Source organism: Gadus morhua, chromosome 4 (assembly GCF_902167405.1).
Source record: "Gadus morhua chromosome 4, gadMor3.0, whole genome shotgun sequence".
NCBI classification, from domain to species: Eukaryota; Metazoa; Chordata; class Actinopteri; order Gadiformes; family Gadidae; genus Gadus; species Gadus morhua.
This window is the reverse complement of record NC_044051.1, coordinates 31,201,393-31,224,837: the sequence shown is the minus strand read 5'-3', so window position 1 is coordinate 31,224,837 and position 23,445 is coordinate 31,201,393. Positions and strand designations below refer to the sequence as shown.

The 23,445-nt window shown below is 42.6% G+C and overlaps 1 protein-coding gene across 1 annotated transcript in view; it reads right to left on the bottom strand.

Annotated features, from left to right (window-relative positions):
• LOC115541725 (multidrug resistance-associated protein 4-like) overlaps positions 1 to 23,445 on the bottom strand; it is a 56,586-nt gene that overhangs the window by 26,789 nt on the left and 6,352 nt on the right. The window contains exons 4-8 of the mRNA XM_030353573.1: positions 17,822 to 17,985; positions 17,270 to 17,395; positions 15,036 to 15,285; positions 13,235 to 13,336; positions 11,778 to 11,867 (exon numbers count right to left, since the gene is read on the bottom strand). Coding sequence (XP_030209433.1) covers positions 11,778 to 11,867; positions 13,235 to 13,336; positions 15,036 to 15,285; positions 17,270 to 17,395; positions 17,822 to 17,985 — 732 coding nt within the window. The remainder of the gene's footprint in view (positions 1 to 11,777; positions 11,868 to 13,234; positions 13,337 to 15,035; positions 15,286 to 17,269; positions 17,396 to 17,821; positions 17,986 to 23,445) is intronic.

Genomic DNA, 23,445 nt, shown 5'->3' with positions numbered 1-23,445 from the left:
TTTGAAAGAATCAGATAAAGTCCGAACTACAGAATGTGAAGGTGGAGCTAAATGATAACATGGCGGCCATCCGGTCGGCGGTGGATGTGCTAAAGGTAACTGTGACGGACATGGAGGGCTCGCTGTCGACATGCACTGACGATGTGCTTTCACTTCAAAGTAATGTGGTCAAACTTTCGGCCCAACTTGTTACTTTGGACAGCAAATGTGAAGATCTGGAGGCGAGATCTCGCCGTAACAACATCAGGATAATAGGTCTACCCGAGGAGTTCGGCGCGGTTAACGCGACTACGGTATTCGCCCTGCTGAAAGACGCCCTCGCCTTAGCTAAAGAGCCGGTGGTGGACCGGGCGCATCGATTCCAACAGCCCAAGCCGAAACCCGGTGAGCGCCATCGTCCCATAATAGCACGTCTACACTATTATGCAGACTGTGCCGACATCCTACAACGTGCTAGAACCCAACGGCAGATCAAGGTGAAGGATTCAACCATCTCCATTTTCCCGGATTTCACTGCACGCACAGCCAAAGCCCGTGCAGCCTTCACTGACATTCGGCGCTAGCTCAGGGGCATTCCCAACATAAGATTTGGGCTGCTACACCCAGCGCGTCTCCGCATCACCAAAGGGGATGCCACAAGGGAATTTACATCACCGGAGGATGCCGCTGCCTTTGTGGAAGCACTCAAGTAAACATGGGTCTGCTACAGCATAGTTGTTAAAACATAAGTAGGTGCCATTACAGTTATGCCATTATTATTATAATTGTAATCATTGTTATTGAAGATTCTTTTCTATATAATAATAATAATTATATTATTATTATCATTATACATTTTTTATTTTTAAGTATATATATTATTGAAGCTGAAACGGTTATTGATCTACAGCATGTTCTACGAAATAACTGAGTAATATACCATTACTGTAAATTTTGTCATAAATCAAGTTGGCAAATAGTTGGCACCATAACTACTGTTGTTTTAATAAGCATAAGTACTAATAAGTATTAGTACAAATACTAAGTCACTACGCCTAGGCGCATGCAGATTTCTGATGGTTCGGATGGTTCTGAGCCTTGTGTTGTTTATTAATGCACGCCCTGTCTTTTGCTTTTTTTAATCTTCCCATTGTTTCCGGGAGCTCCAGTTAAGTTGGAGCGAGGGTAAGATGACTGTTTGGTCCAAAGCCTGGAGTTTTTTTGTTTGGATTATGACTCCTTGTGGAGTTAGCACTGGTATCCTATCGTTTGGGGATGGGATAGTGGTTGGTGCACTGGGGGGAGGGTGTGGGTTCTGGGGCGAGTTCGATAGGTTAGCCCCGTGTGTGTGTTTTATTTTGTTTGTTTTTTGTTCTCTCTTCCATTCTTTCCATTTTCCTACCTTTCCCTCTCCTTCCCCCCTTGCCCCTGAAGTGTGGGACGGGAACCTGGTTGCCTCTTATTTTCATCCACTTGCAACATGGCTAATGTTTCGGGCCCAAACGTGAGATTCATCAGTTGGAATATTAAAGGCCTAGGATGTGCTGTCAAGCGATGTAGAGTGCTCTCCCATCTGAAGCGGCTGAAACCTGACATTGTGTTCTTGCAGGAAACCCACATGAGGAACAAAGATCAAGTCAGACTGAAATGTCCCTGGGTTGTTGAGGTGTTCCATTCTAGTTTCAACTCAAAGGCCAGAGGGGTGGCTATCTTGATAGGTAAATCTGTGTCATTTACTCTGACTAATATCATTTCGGAGAGTGATGGCAGATATCTGATAGTTTTAGGTACTCTATTACGAGTGCCTGTCCTGTTAGTCAATGTTTACGCACCAAATTTTGAAAATCTGCCCTCTCAGAGTGACTGTTTTTTGATTTTTGGAGGGGACTTGTGCTATTGATCCTCAACTAGACCGTTCCAAACCCGGCTCATCCCAATCACTAATGGCTAAGGCTCTTTGCAGTTTCATGTCTACTAATGGCTATGTAGACCCCTGGAGATTTCGGAATCCGAGCAGTAGGCAATACTTTTTTTATTCGCATGTGCACCAGACCTTCTCTCGAATAGATTATTTCTTTGTAGACGCTAAACTTATGCCAAAGGTGACAAATGCCTCGTATCACCCAATCATTCTTTCAGATCATTCACCGGTGTCCATAGACGTTCAGATCTCACTATCTCACAGATCTCACAGACCTCACTATCCCACCCAGTGGCGATTCAATACCTCACTTCTATCGTATGACAAATTTCATAAATTCATTGCAAGCGCAATAGATGATTATATTGCTCTTAAAGGTCCCATGACATGCTATTTTATGTATTCTTTAATATAGGTATTAGTGGGCAACTAACACAGTATTCAAAGACGTTCCCGAAATTCAGCCGTGTTGCAGAGTTACAGCCACTCCGAGCCAGTCGCACATTGAGGCCCCGTTTACACGAAGGGAAAACGCAGATATTTTCACACGGTTTGGCCTCTCATTTACACGAAAACGCAGTTTTTGTCACAGAAAACGATAATTTCTAAAAACTCCGGCCAAAGTGGAGATTTCTGAAAACGCCGGTTACGTGTTGTCGTGTCAACGGATAGAAACGGGGTTTTAGGTTCTGAAACGTCACATTATGCGCCAGGAAATGCTCAACGTCATATGAGCGCCCTATGTTTACAGTTTGTTTGTTACAGGAAGACGCTCGTGTCATTCGTTGTTGTTGATTCTGAGGATTCTGATTGGCTTGCATGGCTTCATCCTTCTCCCTACACTGCCGCCCATAAGTTTGACATAGTTATAATGTCCCAACGGCGTATTTATGCGTTTTGAAGTGAACGACAACTTTTTTGAAAACGATGTTGTGTGCACAATGTTATTTTTGAAAACGGAGGGGGGGAAATATTCGTTTCTATAAATACCCTGCTATGTACAGATATCTATATCATATAATATATATTATCACGGCCAAAAGCTGTGTGAGCCGATATTATGAATCTCAAACGACCGCGTTGGATTCTCCGACGTTCCTGGTTCTTCAACGTCCACATCATTGTGAAGTAGACACTGTAACGCAAGTGTTTCTTGTCGGTTCTTTGACGTGTCTTGTATTTCCACAACGAGACTGTTGTGGCGGTTATCTGAGACATGGTTAAGAAGGAATTGGGGGAAAGGAACTTTGGCTTTGACTCGCTGAAGTACATGAACTGCCGCCGGTTGCCGCGAGGCACCATCGCCCGGCAGAGGGCAGCGGGCAGCCGGCAGCGTGCGGTTCAGTCGACTTCAGGTGATGTGAAAGTGGAAGAACCAGAGACGTCGCAGAACCCGACAAAATCGTTTGTGATTCATAATATCGTCTGGAGGCGCACACAGCTTTTGGCCGTGATAATATATATTATATGATATAGATATCTATGTATTATTCTGCTTTTGGTGTTATGGCGCATAACACGTCGGACTCTCGTCTCTGGTATTTCTACAGCGAGACTCGTATTGGGGGTTATCTCAGCCAAGGTTGAGAATGAATTGGGGGGAAGGAACTTTGGCTTTGCTCCCTCAAGAACATGAACCACGACATGGAGGAGAAAGGGATTGTTGGCGGCGAATGTCTCCCGCTTGAGCCCCGCTGAGGGACCACCGCCGGAGACGGAGGTGCCTAAGCGCTGCCCGGCAACAATCCCTTTCTCCTCCTTGTCGTGGTTCATGTTCTTGAGGGAGTCAAAGCCAAAGTTCCTTCCCCCCAATTCATTCTCAACCTTGGCTGAGATAACCCCCAATACGAGTCTCGTTGTAGAAATACCAGAGACGAGAGTCCGGCGTGTTATGCTTCCATAACACCAAAAGCAGAACGGTTATCCAAATAACAAGGAAGTGTACAACACTTGCGTTACAGTCCTGGAGCTCTATATCTAAATAATATCATATAATACATTGATATCTATATCATATAATACTCGTTTTCGTTTTTGAGGTGGGCTCTTAATTCAACGTTACAATACCTGCAACGAGCATTGCTGTCATCTGCTGGGGCAGGCGCGATCCACAATTTTAATTCAGGGTCGGTCTCCCATTCCTTTCTATAAAGTTTTTTATATTTCCCCCACTTCGGCATGATGCTTATTTCGCTAACAGAGTTGAGAGAGAGCGGGCTTTTGCCTCAGACTTCTGCGTCGGCGCACAACGGTTTGTTGATGTGACATCACGACGTGAAGTATATTGAATTATAGGCCTACTGAGTTTTGTATTTGTACTGTTTTTAAACCATAAAATAACAGTTTGGTGTGCTGTTTTCACATTATTAAAAAACCGCCAGATATTGGCAAAAGCAGCCCAAAATGTATATACCCGCCCAATGCATTTTTTCCCTGCGAGATGAAATCAAAAGTAGTCCAATTGGGCGGGAACCCGCACAATCTGGCAACACTGCACCCAGCGCGTCTCCGCATCACCAAAGGGGATGCCACAAGGGAATTTACATCACCGGAGGATGCCGCTGCCTTTGTGGAAGCACTCAAGTAAACATGGGTCTGCTACAGCATAGTTATTAAAACATAAGTAGGTGCCATTACAGTTATGCCATTATTATTATAATCGTAATTATTGTTATTGAAGATTCTTTTCTATATAATAATAATAATTATATTATTATTATCATTATACATTTTTTATTTTTAAGTATATATATTATTGAAGCAGAAACGGTTATTGATCTACAGCATGTTCTACGAAATAACTGAGTAATATACCATTACTGTAAATTTTGTCATAAATCAATTTGGCAAATAGTTGGCACCATAACTACTGTTGTTTTAATAAGCATAAGTACTAATAAGTATTAGTACAAATACTAAGTCACTACGCCTAGGCGCATGCCTTGTGTTGTTTATTAATGCACGCCCTGTCTTTTGCTTTTTTTAATCTTCCCATTGTTTCCGGGAGCTCCAGTTAAGTTGGAGCGAGGGTAAGATGACTGTTTGGTCCAAAGCCTGGAGTTTTTTTGTTTGGATTATGACTCCTTGTGGAGTTAGCACTGGTATCCTATCGTTTGGGGATGGGATAGTGGTTGGTGCACTGGGGGGAGGGTGTGGGTTCTGGGGCGAGTTCGATAGGTTAGCCCCGTGTGTGTGTTTTATTTTGTTTGTTTTTTGTTCTCTCTTCCATTCTTTCCATTTTCCTACCTTTCCCTCTCCTTCCCCCCTTGCCCCTGAAGTGTGGGACGGGAACCTGGTTGCCTCTTATTTTCATCCACTTGAAACATGGCTAATGTTTCGGGCCCAAACGTGAGATTCATCAGTTGGAATATTAAAGGCCTAGGATGTGCTGTCAAGCGATGTAGAGTGCTCTCCCATCTGAAGCGGCTGAAACCTGACATTGTGTTCTTGCAGGAAACCCACATGAGGAACAAAGATCAAGTCAGACTGAAATGTCCCTGGGTTGTTGAGGTGTTCCATTCTAGTTTCAACTCAAAGGCCAGAGGGGTGGCTATCTTGATAGGTAAATCGGTGTCATTTACTCTGACTAATATCATTTCGGAGAGTGATGGCAGATATCTGATAGTTTTAGGTACTCTGTTTCGAGTGCCTGTCCTGTTAGTCAATGTTTACGCACCAAATTTTGAAAATCTGCCCTCTCAGAGTGACTGTTTTTTGATTTTTGGAGGGGACTTGTGCTATTGATCCTCAACTAGACCGTTCCAAACCCGGCTCATCCCAATCACTAATGGCTAAGGCTCTTTGCAGTTTCATGTCTACTAATGGCTATGTAGACCCCTGGAGATTTCGGAATCCGAGCAGTAGGCAATACTTTTTTTATTCGCATGTGCACCAGACCTTCTCTCGAATAGATTATTTCTTTGTAGACGCTAAACTTATGCCAAAGGTGACAAATGCCTCGTATCACCCAATCATTCTTTCAGATCATTCACCGGTGTCCATAGACGTTCAGATCTCACTATCTCACAGATCTCACAGACCTCACTATCCCACCCAGTGGCGATTCAATACCTCACTTCTATCGTATGACAAATTTCATAAATTCATTGCAAGCGCAATAGATGATTATATTGCTCTTAAAGGTCCCATGACATGCTATTTTATGTATTCTTTAATATAGGTATTAGTGGGCAACTAACACAGTATTCAAAGACGTTCCCGAAATTCAGCCGTGTTGCAGAGTTACAGCCACTCCGAGCCAGTCGCACATTGAGGCCCCGTTTACACGAAGGGAAAACGCAGATATTTTCACACGGTTTGGCCTCTCATTTACACGAAAACGCAGTTTTTGTCACAGAAAACGATAATTTCTAAAAACTCCGGCCAAAGTGGAGATTTCTGAAAACGCCGGTTACGTGTTGTCGTGTCAACGGATAGAAACGGGGTTTTAGGTTCTGAAACGTCACATTATGCGCCAGGAAATGCTCAACGTCATATGAGCGCCCTATGTTTACAGTTTGTTTGTTACAGGAAGACGCTCGTGTCATTCGTTGTTGTTGATTCTGAGGATTCTGATTGGCTTGCATGGCTTCATCCTTCTCCCTACAATGCCGCCCATAAGTTTGACATAGTTATAATGTCCCAACGGCGTATTTATGCGTTTTGAAGTGAACGACAACTTTTTTGAAAACGATGTTGTGTGCACAATGTTATTTTTGAAAACGGAGGGGGGGAAATATTCGTTTCTATAAATACCCTGCTATGTACAGATATCTATATCATATAATATATATTATCACGGCCAAAAGCTGTGTGAGCCGATATTATGAATCTCAAACGACCGCGTTGGGTTCTCCGACGTTCCTGGTTCTTCAACGTCCACATCATTGTGAAGTAGACACTGTAACGCAAGTGTTTCTTGTCGGTTCTTTGACGTGTCTTGTATTTCCACAACGAGACTGTTGTGGCGGTTATCTGAGACATGGTTAAGAAGGAATTGGGGGAAAGGAACTTTGGCTTTGACTCGCTGAAGTACATGAACTGCCGCCGGTTGCCGCGAGGCACCATCGCCCGGCAGAGGGCAGCGGGCAGCCGGCAGCGTGCGGTTCAGTCGACTTCAGGTGATGTGAAAGTGGAAGAACCAGAGACGTCGCAGAACCCGACAAAATCGTTTGTGATTCATAATATCGTCTGGAGGCGCACACAGCTTTTGGCCGTGATAATATATATTATATGATATAGATATCTATGTATTATTCTGCTTTTGGTGTTATGGCGCATAACACGTCGGACTCTCGTCTCTGGTATTTCTACAGCGAGACTCGTATTGGGGGTTATCTCAGCCAAGGTTGAGAATGAATTGGGGGGAAGGAACTTTGGCTTTGCTCCCTCAAGAACATGAACCACGACATGGAGGAGAAAGGGATTGTTGGCGGCGAATGTCTCCCGCTTGAGCCCCGCTGAGGGACCACCGCCGGAGACGGAGGTGCCTAAGCGCTGCCCGGCAACGATCCCTTTCTCCTCCTTGTCGTGGTTCATGTTCTTGAGGGAGTCAAAGCCAAAGTTCCTTCCCCCCAATTCATTCTCAACCTTGGCTGAGATAACCCCCAATACGAGTCTCGTTGTAGAAATACCAGAGACGAGAGTCCGGCGTGTTATGCTTCCATAACACCAAAAGCAGAACGGTTATCCAAATAACAAGGAAGTGTACAACACTTGCGTTACAGTCCTGGAGCTCTATATCTAAATAATATCATATAATACATTGATATCTATATCATATAATACATATTATCACGGCCAAAAGCTGTGTGCGCCTCCAGACAATATTATGAATCACAAACAACTTTGTCGGGTTCTGCGACGTCTCCTCCACTTTCACATCAACCTTAAGTCGAATGAACCGCACGCTGCCGGCTGCCCGCTGCCGCGGCAACCGGCGGCATGTCGCAGTTCATGTACTTCAGCGAGTCAAAGCCAAAGTTCCTTTCCCCCAATTCCTTCTCAACCATGGCTCAGATAACCCCCACAACAGTCTTGTTGTGGAAATACAAGACACGTCAAAGAACCGACAATAAACACTTGCGTTACAGTGTGTGTATTCACACACACACATGTGGCGCTCGCACTGTCGAGTTTCATTGGCAGGCCAACGTCTCTGGGCGAGACGTTGTAAGGGGCCAGGCAGAGTAAGGGAAGGAGCTTAGATGCTTTATGACGTCCTAAACACAGACATTCCAAATCAGCGCACTTGAGCCTCCGTTTTTTCAAAGGCGAGCAGAACAGCTAGTGCTCGTTTTACACCAAACGCAAGTTTTAGCCACTGGGGGACCATAGGCAGGCTAGGGGAACTCATATTTATGTTAGAAAACCTCATAAAGTGAGATTTTCATGTCATGGGACCTTTAACCAATCTGATTCGGAACCTATCTCCAATGCACTACTATGGGAGTCCTTAAAAGCGTATTTGCGAGGTCGGATAATTTCATACTCTGCACACATAAGGGAATTAAGGATGTTAAATATTCAGAAGCTCTCATCTGATTTAGAATCAGTAGACCGGCAAATCGCAACCTCCCATTCTGACGATCTTTCAAGGAGGCGCGTGGTCTTACAAACTGAACTAGATCTCATCACAACTACCGAGGCTGAGCGCCTGTTGCTTCATTCTCGTTCCAGATACTACGAACATGGCGACAGGTCTGGTAGGTTACTAGCTCACCAATTGCGCCGCCAAGCTGCCTCGCGTTTAATACCTTGCATTAAAGACGGATCGGGAGCGTTGCAGGAGGACCCAGTTGTTATTAACTCTGTTTTTCATCTTTTTATGAATCCCTGTACAGGTCTGAATTCTCATCAGATCCGACTGATATGCACAGGTTTTTAGACGAACTTCAGTTTCCTTCCATAAACCCAGAAATGGTTGGTCAATTAGACTCAGGCCAAACTTACTCCATTACTCCACTCTGTCTATCTTGAATCTCTGTCACATGGCTCACTCCCTCCTACATTGAGACAGGCCTCTATTAGTGTTCTTTTAAAAAAGGACAAAGATGCAGATTTATGTACCTCCTATAGGCCAATTTCTTTAATGAACGTCGATACAAAGATTCTTGCTTAGGCCTTGGCCCGCAGACTCGAAAAGGTCCTTCCAACAATCATTTCTAAGGAACAGACAGGTTTTATAAAGGGGCGCCAGCTCTATTATAATGTTCGCACTTTGTTAAACACAATTTACTCTAAGGAAACAAGGGCCACTCCTGAAGTGGTGATTGCGATTGACGCAGAGAAGGCGTTCGATCGTGTTGAATGGAACTATCTATTTGCGGTTTTAGCCAAGTTCGGATTCGTTGAAAGCTTTATGTCATGGTTACGCCTTCTCTATACGCTTCCCTGTGCTAGTATTACCACTAATAACGCCCATTCCGGCTACTTTTTGCTAAATAGAGGTTGCAGACAGGGCTGTCCTCTATCCCCTCTACTGTTTGCACTTGCAATAGAGCCCTTGTCTATAAGTCTGAAGACCTCTCTTACTTTTAATGGCATCACCAGGTCTCACACAGAGTTGAAATTATCCTTATACGCAGATGACCTGTTACTATATGTCACAGATCCAGTAGGAGCCTGCCCTTCTATTGTTTCTTTTCTGCATAGATTCGGCCGGTTTTCAGGGTATAAAGTTAATGTCGCCTAGAGTGAATGTTATCCAGTCAATAAACCAGCTATGCAGCTCTCCCAGTCAGACATTCCTTTTAAATTGAGTCCTTTGGGATTTAGGTACCTTGGGGTTAGCATAGCCAGGTCCTTCACATCTCTTTACTCTGAAAATGTATTAGCCCTTTTAGCCCAGATTAAGACAGACTTTCAAAGATGGGGTTCCCTCCCCCTCTCTTTGATTGGGAGAATAAGTACTGTCAAGATGAGTGTCCTCCCAACATTTCTATTTCTTTTTCAATGCTTACCTATATTTTTGCCAAAAAGTTTTTTTAAAACGGTAGATTCGATCATTTGTCATTTTTTGTGGAATGGCAAAATACCTAGAGTTAGACAAAAGTATTACAAAACTGTAAGTTCTATGGCGGTCTCTTTGCCAAATTTTCAATTCTACTACTGGGCCGTGAACATAACTAGAATTATACTCTGGTCTAAGTCAACTAATGTACCTTGGTACCAGTTGGAAGCACGGTCATGCTCCCCAGTCTCTCTCTACACTTTACTGACCGGCCCGGTGGCAACCAACCCCTCCGGCCTTACCTGCAACCCGGTGGTTAACGACACGCTCAAGATATGGTTTCAGTTTAGGAAACAGTTTGAATTCACTGCCCCCACAGCTTTAACCCCATTGTTAAAAAACCCTGTGTTTAAACCCACATTTACTGATCCCACTTTCTCCTTATGGCATGACAGGGGACTGAAATGTTTTGGGGATCTTTATAGGGGAGGAATTCTTTGTTCTTTCGCGGACCTAGCTACTGAATACAACCTTCCACCCTTCCATCTCTTTAGATATTTCCAGGTGAGGAACTGTGCAAAATCCTTATTCACAAACTTCCCCCAACTCCTGCACAAGTAGCCATGGGGTGAACTTTTACTATTTAATCCCTTGCAAAGGTTTTTGATCTCAAAGGTTTACAGTTCTATCCAATCATGATGAACATTTACCTACCAAAACAAAGGAGACTTGGGTGCGTGAGTTGGGGTTGATCTCTGAGGAGGACTGGTGGGAGTCTGCGCTGAGGGTCATTCACAAAACCTCTATTTGTGCCCGCCTGACCTTGATACAGTTTAAAGTTGTATTTAGATGCCATTATTCGAAGACAAAGCTGGCGCAGATTTTCTCAGATATGGTAGATGTCTGTGATAGATGTGGAGGCTCGCCCTGCAATCTCACACATATGTTTTTCTCCTGCCCAGCTCTGTCGAATTTATGGCAAATTTACTTCAACACCATGTCTAAAGTACTCTCAAGAACAATTCCCATTTCACCACACATAGGCATTTTCGGTCTTCCGGAAGACTATACTCTATATTCTACTAAAGAATTAGAATTAATAGCTTTTACTTCACTAATTGCTAAACGCCACCTCCTTCTGAATTGGAAATCTACAATGGCTCCCTCCAGTACACAATGGATTAAAGAGGCTATGTCCTTTTTGAAAGTCGAGAAAATTAGATATTCAAGAAGGGGGAATGTGAGCAAATTCTTCAACAAGTGGCAACCGTTTATGGACTTCTTTGCAACCCTTCTTCTATGTAACCCCCCCCCCCTCACTCACACACTCCCTCTTATTATTTCTTTTTTTCTTTTTTTTCTCTCCTCTTTTATTATCATTTATGTATTTCATTTGTTATGTCAGGTTGATTGTTATATATAGACTATACTAAATTATCAAACACTGTATAGTCTATTTGGTTTTATCTCTGTAAAACTGTTAAAGCTGTATGCAAACATGTTTAATGCTGATGCCAACATACCATGTAAGTGCCTTTGCTACTTTTGTATACACTTTAATAAAAAAAAATATGAAACAGAAGTAGTTGAAGTGTCAAAGACCTATTGACTTCTATTAAAAAGTTTGACATTTTAAAAGTAGAATATTTCAAAAACAAACTTCTACTAAAAGTACGAGCAGTCAAATCCAGTGAAGGCTGAACAGTATGAAATTTCAATGAAACTCTCGCTAAAGGAATGTGTTGAGTGACAAATGGGTTGAGTGACAAACTATTGGTAAGAATAAGAAAGCCTCAGAAGAACAATAGTGCAGCGCTGCATGCAGCACCTAATTAGAAATTGAATTCATAAATTCTTAAGGATAAAAGGACAAATACAGAATTTCAGAAATTCCACAAATGTCTGAATGGATGGATGAGCCCTGACCTTTCCGGCGCCCACAGGTCCAATCACCGCCACCAGCTGCCTTGACCCGAGTCTCAATGAGACGTTCTGGAGGGAGGGTGGGTCTCGGTTCTGCACAGGGGAGTTAACACACAGATGCACACGCACCTGTCAGCACCTTTATTTCATCATTTAGTGATTGGATTCACTCCCGGGGCACAATGCGCAAAAGATCCCTGATAACATTTGATGTTCATTTTGTCAATGCACCAAACAACCAGATGTCTTAGAATACGGACGAGTAAATTAGCATAACTGGATAATTACGCTCTTTGAGGAATAAGTAATAAATGAGTAATAAGTACTGAGTAATAAATACTGGAGCCAGGGTTTTGTGAGGGTGTGTTGGGATAGGAGAACACTATATATTAATATATTAGTTACATTTTAGTTTTCGAAAAACATTACAAACTATCCAGGACATTTTCCATAACCGGTCTGACTATCAGAGGTTCATGTTTCATCAACCAAACTCTTAGTAGCAGTCATTACTCGACAAATAAGTAGCATGATAGACTAATAAACAAACAGTCAGAGGAGATAGTAAAGAAAGAGGCAGGGAACAAGTGGAGGAGAGGGGTTGAAGGTTTGAAGACACAATGCTGGAACTATCATGACTAAATCCAATACTGTACCACAGTAATACACCAATCCACCCAAAGTCTATCATTTTAAATACACTGATGTTAAAATGAACGGTTGATAACATTATGAGGCAGCATGGTTTAATGCATGTGCAAAATGGATGAAGTTGAAATTTGTAAACTGCCAAAGGCTAGACAGAAGCCACCCCTTGCCATCATTGCGGCCACACACAAACAGATGAACCGGGCGCTTTTAGGTTTAGGTTGTGATTATGACTGCCAGATATGTGATGAACATTAAATGTGTGGTGGAACTTGCCAATTTCCATGCAAGTTCTTGCCTTTTCCAGAGAATTTATGAATTTTGACCTTTTCCATGTTTTCCATGATTGGAAAGATTCCTTTTAAAATCAAGGTTTTCCAGGACACCTGGGAACCCTGACAATACTTTCATGGCAATCGTCGCAAACAGTCAAAAGTCTATTCATTCTGAGTAAACATGTTACAAACTGATTCTCAAAATGTATTAATTGTTGACGCTTGCCTCTTTCTGAGACCATTTTGATTTGGAACGCTCCTTGCTAATTTCTGACCAATCAGGGTGTCTGTTCCCTGCTGGATCGTGGAACCAATCTTGCCAGTCCATCAAATAAGTTTGAAATGCAAAACTGCACAAAAATGTTTCAACTTTGAGAAGATGGCGAAACGTAGAGAGTGATGGGATGTTTTGGCAGTTTGGTTTCAAAAGCGTGCCCTTTTCTGCTCCCTTGCTCTCTTTACAGACTGGAATCTTACCCACAGCCCCTTTAACCCTTCTCTCCAGAACAACACCAGGGAACAAGACGATTTGCTGACCTTGTCCCAGTAGCAGACGAGGTCCTCGATGATTACAGAGGCATTCTTTGCCTGGGAGACCAAATCGCTGCACTTGGGCAATTCCTCCAGCATTAGGAAATTCTTCCAAAAAAAACAGACAATCAGGTTCATTGATAATATAAAAGGTACCATGGCATGTAAATTTCACTTTATGAGGTTTTGTAACATTAATATGAGTTCCCCTAGCCTGCCTATGGTCACCCAGTGGCTAGAAATGACGTTGGGTGTAAAACGAGCACTAGGTATCCTGCTCCGCCGCTGAAAAATAAAAGCTCAGACGCTCCAATTTTCAAATATGTCGTCATAAGGGGCCAAGTTACCTCCCATTTCTCTGCCTTGCCTGCCCAGAACATTTGGCCAACCAATGAGACAATGAGCTACGACCGTGCAACGCCAAATGTGTGTTTGAATATATACACACTGTAACGCAAGTGTTCTACACTTCTTTGTTATTTGGAGAACCATTCTGCTGTTGGTGTAATGGTGAATAACACGCAACGTAAGCTAAGGTAAAGCTCCCATTTGATGAAAAGACTAGACTGTGTCGGGTTCTCTGACGTCTCTGGTACTTCCACAATAAGACTTGTAGTAGGGTTATCTCAGCCATTGTTGAGAAGGAATTGGGGGGGAAAGGAGCTTTGGCTTTGACTCCCTGAAGTCCAGATGGAAGCGCAACATGGAGGAGAAAGGGATTGTTGCCCGGGATTACCCCCCCGCTTGAGCCCCGCGGCGGCGGTGGAGCCCCGCAGCGGTGGTGCCCCGCGGCGGTGTTGCTCCGGGGCGGTGGTGTTCCAGCAGCAGGGCTCCGGCGGGAGACAATCCCGGGCTAAAATCGCGGTCAAGAAACACTTTCTCCTCCATGTCGGCGGTGGAGCCGAGATAACCCCCACTATGAGTTGTGGAAGTACCGGGAGTCTGCAAGTGGCAACAATCCCTTTCTCCTCCGTGTCGCCACTCAGTCTGTACTTCAGATTGACATGGAAGTGGAAGAACCAGAGGCGTCGGAGAACCTAACGCAGTCGTTTGAGATTCATAATATCATACGGGGGCACACTAAGCTTTTGGCCGTGATAATATATATTATATTATATTATATAGATATCTATATGCATATATTATTTAGATATAGAGCTCCAGGACTCCCGCTGGAACACCCGGAGTGTTCAGATGATATTATTAATCCGAGCCATTGCGATACATCCACTGTAAACACTAGCGCATGGTACCGTGGCCGCAAGCTGCTCAGGGCCACAACCCCACCCTCGATCTTGACGCACCTCTACGAAACGGCACGTTTGTGGAAAGCTCATTGTGGGACTGGCTGAAATTCTGCACCAAGGCTGAATTTCTGGATTAGGGGCACACTAACAACTAAAGCATCCATAAAGTAGCATGCCATGGGACCTTTAATAGTAATACTAATCATAGTACATCAAATTAAAATAAAAAAAGGTGAATAAGGAGACGTACATTATGCACATGTCTCAGCAACACATTCAAAACTCACTAAAAGACTTTGTCTAAAGAGTATCACACATCCCAACGGATAATTCAACGGTTCCCTCCCTGGACCCAAAAGCCAAACAGGAGGATGATATATTAGAGGGCAAATCTATAGGAAAGTACATTGAGGTTAGGCAAAATGTAGGCAGAATCGTAGATTACATGTGAGCATGCTTGAAGCACCCCAAGAAATCGTCGAGAGGTGTTTAAACTCGTCAGGCTCCTAATGGCCAATCAACTTCATACCTGGTGGGGAAATACGGGCGCTAACCCTCACCTGGATCCGTTGTATGCTCACATAACTCTCAAAGAGAAGCTCGATGGCCCTGGGGAAGAAGAGGTTGACAGTGGTGGCTGTGTTACTGTACAGCGACACAGTAACGAAGACGCTGCTGGCCGTGATGGTGTTGCCCAGCTGCACGTAGATGGCGAAGGTGATGAAGATGATGACCTTGCTGGCCGAGAAGAAGGAGGCTAGGTTTAGGGCTTGCAGCATGGAGCTCTTCATCACGTTGTTGATCTCCTCCCTATGGCGGGACAGGGGGGTTTAGAGACAGCATCATGTTTTTAAATTACATTTTATTTGTTGGGCGAAATGTATGATGGAGAGCAGGGACGTGCACAGGAATTTTGAGGGGCAGTTGCTCTGACCTGAAAAAAGGGCACCCCCCCCCCCCCCCAAAAAAAAACAACAACTGACAGGCTATATGAAGGACTGAGAATAAAAGGGTCTTTATTAATATATTAATACAAATAAGTTAAACACTGAAATAACTACTACTAACGATAATGCAGAAAAACATGACTTGAAGAAGAACATAACATGAACACAAACATAATTAAACAACATCCTATCAAGTTACTGATAAGTTTCTCCAAATTGACATATTAAAAATGCAAAGCTTCAAAAGAGAAGCCTTCAGAACCTCTTCTTTGTCGATTGGTATGTCCTTCTCTATGGACAGCAGGAGGAGGTCAGACAGCAGCTCTTGACCACACTGAATTCGGAGCACATCACTACCCTGTAGTGATGTGCTCCTCTTTGCTGCCTCTGTCATGCCAAATTTGTACCGGCTGGCAAATTTGTACCGGGCACGTCAACAGTTGTCCGTTGCCAGGCAACGGACAACTGATTACGTAAGGGTTGTCCGTTGCCGGGCAGGTTTCAAAAAACATTCGCGCTCATGTTGCCAAAGACGAAATAACATACAGATAACGGATCACTAGATAACACTTGTTTTTACTTTATATTTTTATTGTATTTAATTGTTTTATCAAATTTAGCTAGTAAACTGAGTGTTTAAAGCGGGTTTCAAAAAACATTCGCGCTCATGTTGCCAAAACATAATACAGAAAACGGATCGCTAGATAACACTTGTTTTTACTTTATATTTGTATTGTATTTAATTGTTTAATCAAATTTAGCAAGTAAACTGAGTGTTTAAAGCAGGTCAAGGACGAAATAGCACAATACAGATAACGGACAAGTGCGAATGAACGAGCATGAAGGTTCGCGAATGTTCGTGAACCTTTCACGTCATTCGACGCGATCGTCCGTTGCCAGGCAACGGACGACGCGATCATCTGTTGCCAGGCAGGTTTAGAATGGATTACGTATGGATGACGCGCCCGGTACAAATTTGGCAGCCGGTACAAATTTGGCATGACACCTCCTTTAGTTGTCTCTCTCTCTCCTGAATCCTCCTCTTTTCACTGGGCATTTCGGCTTCACTTAACAATAACAAACAACGCCCAAAATAGTGATAAGATTTAGGCATGAACCATTTTGAATGAAAGAGTGATGCATTACTTCCATCTTTTATTCTTCTTTTTAAAACAAAATGTTAGAAACTAACTATAAGCAGACATGTAGCTTAGTTTGCCTACCAAAAAATGTGTAGACTGGCTGCTTGTCCGCAAGCTAGCTAGCTGTCTGATTATTTAGGCGAAACGTTACGTGGCAAACTGAGCCTGGATTTATGAAGATTGTAATTCATTTCATAAAACGTGATGATGATTGTTTGTTTGTTATACATCTCAAATTCACCTTTTCCGACAACATCAAGGCAGTCGTCTCACAGGTGCCGGTGTTCCGGTCGCGTGCAGCGCTGCAGCTACGTAAAGCAGCTTTCACACGCCGCGTTTGTCCTGCCCCTACTGACTTTCACTCTCAGTGCCCGAACGGAATTGAATGAGGCTACGCTTACTTTATGAAATGTTTCGAGTGGCGATTTTTTTTATCTAGGCCTACATGAAATTCTGCATCCATTAAATGATTAAAAAAAAAAAAAAAAAAAGGAAGGGCAACCTGAGTCGAGGAGGGCATATGGGTAGTTGCCCAAGCAACCTGAGCAACCCCCCTGTGCACGTCCCTGGTCCTAGGGCCGGTACAGTGTAGGTCTACCCATCATACATCTGGGTGGAGTACACACACACACACACCACAAGTGGACAAATTCACACCTGAGGGTAAGATTTGGGGCCATTTAAATTGTTGAAACCCCTCCTTACCCTCTGAAACGTGAAACCAGAGACGCAAAGGGCTTCTCCCAGGCGTACATCTTGATGATGCGCATGCCGAACACCACTTCGTTCATGGTGCGAATCCTGCTGTCGGTGAGCACTGCCATCCTGCTCCTGCAATGCATCATAGGTCCAATACTTTACGTAATGCGTATGCGGACGTAATACCCCTAAATCGATGTCATAAAAGCTCAAGGTAGGATAGGCTATATATTTTACAAGCATAGCTGTAGGGTCATAGTTGTTGAAATAAATAAAAAAGCCTTTACCTGTGGCTGTCACAGGCCTGTAATAAGTCATCCAATCATTTGATTCAGCCGAAAATGCTAAGGCTAGTTTGTTAGGCATATGTTTAGGGGAGTGGCTTAGTCTGGCAGGAGAGGATTTCAGTTGGAGAACTGCCCTCTGAAAGGTGCTCTATGATTAGTGATGAAAAATAATTTCATTTACGACACAGTATTTTATTTAATAGCATCTGAAACCCTGCTGCAGATTTGAATGCATTTTATGATGTCGCTGGGTGAAGGGCATACAAGATACCTGAACATGGAGAACAGCCTCCCAAACAGGGTTTGCAGGGGCATCAGAATTATGGGGACTAGTATGCCAGCCAAACACGAGGGCCCGATTTCTGCCCACAGTAGGGCGACCACCACTGCTACCTGGATAGGCGCCACCCACAGGGCTTGCAGCCAAATAGTAAGCTGGAGAGGAAAGGAAGAAACAAATTAGGAGCAGCCTTCTTGTTGTGATGGAGAAAAACGCTAAATAGTGAGTGAGGGAGAAGAAAGATCATAGATTATATCATAGGTTGTGACTTTTTTTGTCAGGGTCTATGATATAATGAACCCATCTGACAAAAGAGTAGGTCAACAAATGAGTGAATAAACACTTTTGTGTTTATTCAGTTTTCTGGCCCCCATCTTTAAGAGGCTTCAGACATTTTTGAGGCTCACTTATTTTGGCCATTTAGAAACTACGCTTTTAGTAAATAGACTTTACACACTGTAAAAAATAGGCTACTTACTGCAATCAATTTTTGAGTTTTGAGCCCATCAAAAGATCATTTTCTTCTTTAGACAAACTTGAAAGTTAGTTATACCAACTAAGATTTTTATATTTTACAAAACTCAAAAAAATAAGTCAGGGGTGTTAACTTAATATTTCAAATTAAGGTTAATATTATTTAAAAATAAACATTTCAAAGAATGCAAAACAAGTTTTAAGTTCACTTTATTAAATTTAATAATTGGAAACTTCCATTTTACATTTCTGAATGCCAGACAGCAATAGAACAAGCAACATGTAGCTAGTTCAGCAGCAGAGAATCGCACTCTAAATTCAGCAAACCAAAGTGCAGAACAAGTTTGACATTATGGTCAAACTTGCTCTGCACGAGACGGGAGCACAGGTTAAACGGTGACGCAACTCTCGTGCCCCATATACCGCACGATCCCGAGAGCTGCCTTTATTTAACACACACCCACAACACACAGCAAACCGCACACCCAACCAACGGACATGCAAGTCTCGGTAACGGTGGCGTCAACACTACGCACAATTAACAACACACAAACAATAAAGACCCCAAACCCGTTAAACCCCACTTAACCCTGGTACGGCCACACCAACCGCGTTGCTCGCGTTAGGGGCGTTGAAAATCGGCATTTTTGCATAGGGAACCATTGGTTTAGGCGCGGTACACGCGTTGAAGCGTTGAAGCGTTGCGTTGGGGGCGTTGGGCGCGGCAGTTGCACGTAATTACGCACGTAAACGCAGTAACGCGCCCAACGCACCAACGCCCGGAGTTCAGAAAATTGAACTTTCAACGCTCCAACGCGTGACGCTTAGCCGCGGTAGCCAATCAGCGTGGAGCTTGACCCGACGTCACTGGCAGAGAGTAGTGAGCTTGCACAGAAGCATACGGCCGACATTTTTCTTTTTTCTGGGTGGAAATAGTAACATAGTTACGCCATTAAATGCGTTTATGGAAACATTTCTAGCGAGAAATGTGCATTTTACTTTCATAATGTTCGCTCGGTGAATGTGAAGGATGTTTGGTTTGATAGTTATGACGAAGAGGGAACGCTCCGTTCACTTGCATGGACAGAGTCTCTGGTTGCTAAGCAACCTCAACGTCTTGGCGGACTGCTTCTCTGCTGATCAACACTGCGAATGCTGGAAACACACCAGACACACCATGTGAAGTTATTTAACCCGATTATTGTTATTTATATCCGAGATTATTTAATCTAACCTGATCTAAACTCTATCACCCAAACACGGCGGCGTTTGGGTTTCCTACCTCGGACTCCAGCGCAGCCACGGCCGACATTTTTCTTTATTCTGGGTGGAAATAGTTACATAGTTACGCCATTAAATGCGTTTATGGAAACATTTTTAGCGAGAAATGTGCATTTTACTTTCATAATGTTCGCTCAGTGAATGTGAAGGATGTTTGGTTTGATAGTTATGACGAAGAGGGAACGCTCCGTTCACTTGCATGGACATGGACTCATCTAGCTGCGTTGGCGCGTTGACGCGTTGGAAGCGTTGAACCACCACACACTGGTCAAGCGTCAGGTTAGGCGCGTTACTCGCGTTGTCCAACGCGAGTAAAGGCCTCCACACACCGGCGCCGCAGCGCAGCGGCGCGTATTTTACGCGCGTCAAAAGCACGCCCGTAGCACCAACAGGAGGCGGCGCGACGGCCGCGCTGCAGCATAAAATCAGGAAGTCACCTGTCAATCAACCGCAGCAAAGAGACGGAACGCAATGGGTGAGTAGCCTATTGTAGCCTACTTTATTTATTTTCCATCTTTTTGGCTGAATAATTTGAAAAATGTATAATCTGCGAAGTGAAAGTATGTTTTCAAGCATCAGATCAACTTAGTTTGTAGGGCACTTAATCGTTTTATTTACTGTCATTTCTTATTTATTTTATATTTTGCCATTATTCATCTACTGCATCAACAATCTCAATAACTGCAGGAGCTTCTACCTTCTATCTATCCATCTATATAGCCTTAACATAGCCACACATTTACATGTATGCAGCCAGTAGTTATCCATTTTAATTGAGCAAGCTCTTTTACATTTTATTGAGGTTTTTTTATTTCAACAGAATAAATAACTGTTGCCAGACAGAGGGGGGCTGCCCTTCTTCTCCTGCGCTGTAGGTGGGCAAGGAGAAGACAAAGGGTTTGGGTGCACCCCATCAATGAACAGAGACAAGAACAGGGGGTATGCCACAATCTGGTCCAGGAGCTCCGTGCAGATCCTGAGAGGCACGCCAATATTTCAATTCGCCACTAAGTGTGCAATGGCAGAACCATATGGTGCAGCCTATATGATGACCTATAATCTAGTTATTATCCCTCTCTGGTATACTCTTTTGCATATATATATATATATATATATATATATATATATATATATATATATATACTTTTTTTTTATCCCTCGGGATAAATACAGTGATGTTATTGCTGTGCTGGATTCAGTAGCCAGTGTATTTTATTTGAGTGCTCAAGACACTTAATGTTATTTTTCCTTAAATCCAGAGAGACAGTTAATACATGATCTGATACCAGAGAGACAGTCAATACATGACAATGCATTTTTGAGCTTTGCCTGTGTTTTCTTTTACTTATCTATTTTATTGTATGAGAATGTTTCTATGTGAAGCACTTTGAGTCTGCTTCATGTATTAAAAGTGCTATATGAATGAAGTTGCCTTGCCTTAAATAAAAATATATTTATTACAAGTAATCTGGTTTCTACCTACATGGTGTGATTATATGTCACTTGATTTCGTCTATTTCCCATTATGGTTAATGGTTTGGGTACTTAGTCCACCATTGTTGATTTCTCACATGAAGATCCAATCTCCAGAGCTATGGCTCGCCAGGCAATGACCTTTTTGGAGTTGTCTTTGTAATGACGGGAACTTTGGTCATACAATTCGACGTATTTTTCCACCTCGACGACCAGTCTCTCATCGTCCATTCTCGTAATTGTTTCTCACAAACGAAAGAGGGCGACATCCAGTGGTGAGGGGTAGATATGGAGGTGCCTACGGGACCCGGGATGTACAAACCAGCTTTTACAAAGCGCTTTTTCAGGGGCGGCGACGCTCGGGAATAGAACATGGGCTCGAAGCAGGCCCCCAGGATAGGCATATACTTCCGCAATCCACCCGTGCTCAGAGGCCAAGCCTGGTATTGCAGCTGTTTTAGCTGGGAGTGGACGGGGGTCCGTCATTTCATGTGGCCCAGAAGTAGATATCGCCGTCCACTCCAATACAAGTGGGGAACAGGATTGTGTCTCCGCAAAAAATGTCTGGATATCAATCAAAGGCTCATAATTATCTTTCTACCCTGTTCTAAAAAAATGTAAGTTTTTTATTTTCAAAACGCCTCCTCAAGCGTTTTATTAGCAGTTGATGTTGGGTGGGCAGCTGAAAGGAGCCGTACTGAAACAAACGGCTCCTTGCTATGGACCTATTTTTAAGTGCACGGCTCCATTAACTTCCGAATTAAATTAAATTCCGAATTAACTTCCATTAACTCCATTAACTTCCAAAGTCTGAGATTTGTCCTTTTACTTAACATGAATGGCGTTGAACACGGATATATACCACACATCATTGAAATAGCTGTAACAGGCACGGACGTATTGATTACCTGAATGATTATGGGAGACCTACGTAATTTTCATAATATTGTTAATTGTCTAATATTAACATTTCAGTTGCGTTGGTAGGTATTTCATTTTCATTTGCTTGTTTAGCTATGTATGACAGGGTTATGGTTAGCTATGTATGACAGTTGACAATGTTGGTGTATTACAATTCAATATTTGGGTAGGCTACTCCAACTTCGTTGCTGGTCGATATGTAAACATTTACTTTTATATAAATTATTGATTGCATTCTTCGTAAAATAGTTAGTTGGAAGGAATCTGTTTCTTAAGCAATAACATTGAACTGAATTTTTTAGGCCTACATACGTTTACTATGTTACTATGGTATTATATGGAGCAATCCTACATATTTATGAAGTTTCCAGATCAATAAAGTTCTATCACTTTTTATTTGAACTGCCTGTATGTATTTATGTTTTTTACATGTTGTGTCTGAGTTTGTGATGTGAGTCTTTGTTCTATTGTGTCTCGTATTCATATACATGTTTTGACTGTCTGAGTTTGTGATGTGAGTCTATGGTCTTGTATATACATGTTTCATGTATTCATATGTTTTTTACATGTTGTGACTGTCTGAGTTTGTGATGTGAGTCTTTGGTCTCGTATTTATATGCATGTTTCATGTATTTATGTTTTTTACATGTTGTGACTGTCTGAGTTTGTGATGTGAGTCTTTGTTCTATGTTCCCACTCTTGGCCTGCACCTTGACGTGGTGAGTGGGCTTTAAACTAAGCCAGGCCTTTTATATTTTTTCGTTTGTTATTCACAGTCTATCTTATTAATGATACAAAGCCTTAATTAAACCCCTTCTCTTCTGTTTGCAGAAAATGGAAACTTCAGAGTATATTTTATCTTAAGTTATATCATCTTTTTTTGTTTCCTCATCAGATCCCAGTCCATCATGCTCCTCTACTTGTCTGCCGTACCACCATCATGCCTCATGCATCACCTCTCAGCGCCTACCCAGCTGCATCTTATTCCATTTCGAAAAAGCGAGCATCTCACCAAGCAAAGTTTTGCTAATGCCTGCTCAAGTTATTTAAATACTTCATTCTATGGATATCTGAAAATATTTACAGATGGTTCTAAAGATCCCAAAGGACAATGTGGTATTGGCATATATATTCCAGAATTTGAAAAAGGATACGGATATAGAGTGGGTGACTTTATCAGTATACTCAATCGAGATGGCCACAATAATAACCGCTCTTAGATGGGTTGTAGATACTAAGTTTTATAACAAATAATTCAATACGTGAAGATTTGGTGACAGAGGTAAAGCATCTTCTTTTAAATATTATAAGCCTTGGTTTAGTTATTCAGTTCTGTTGGATTCCAGCCCACCATGGAATATATGGCAATGAAATTGCTGATAAATTAGCTAAAAGATACTAACCTAATTAGAAGAATTTAACCTTAAGTATATACATATTTATTTATTTTTTATTCATTTCTTTTG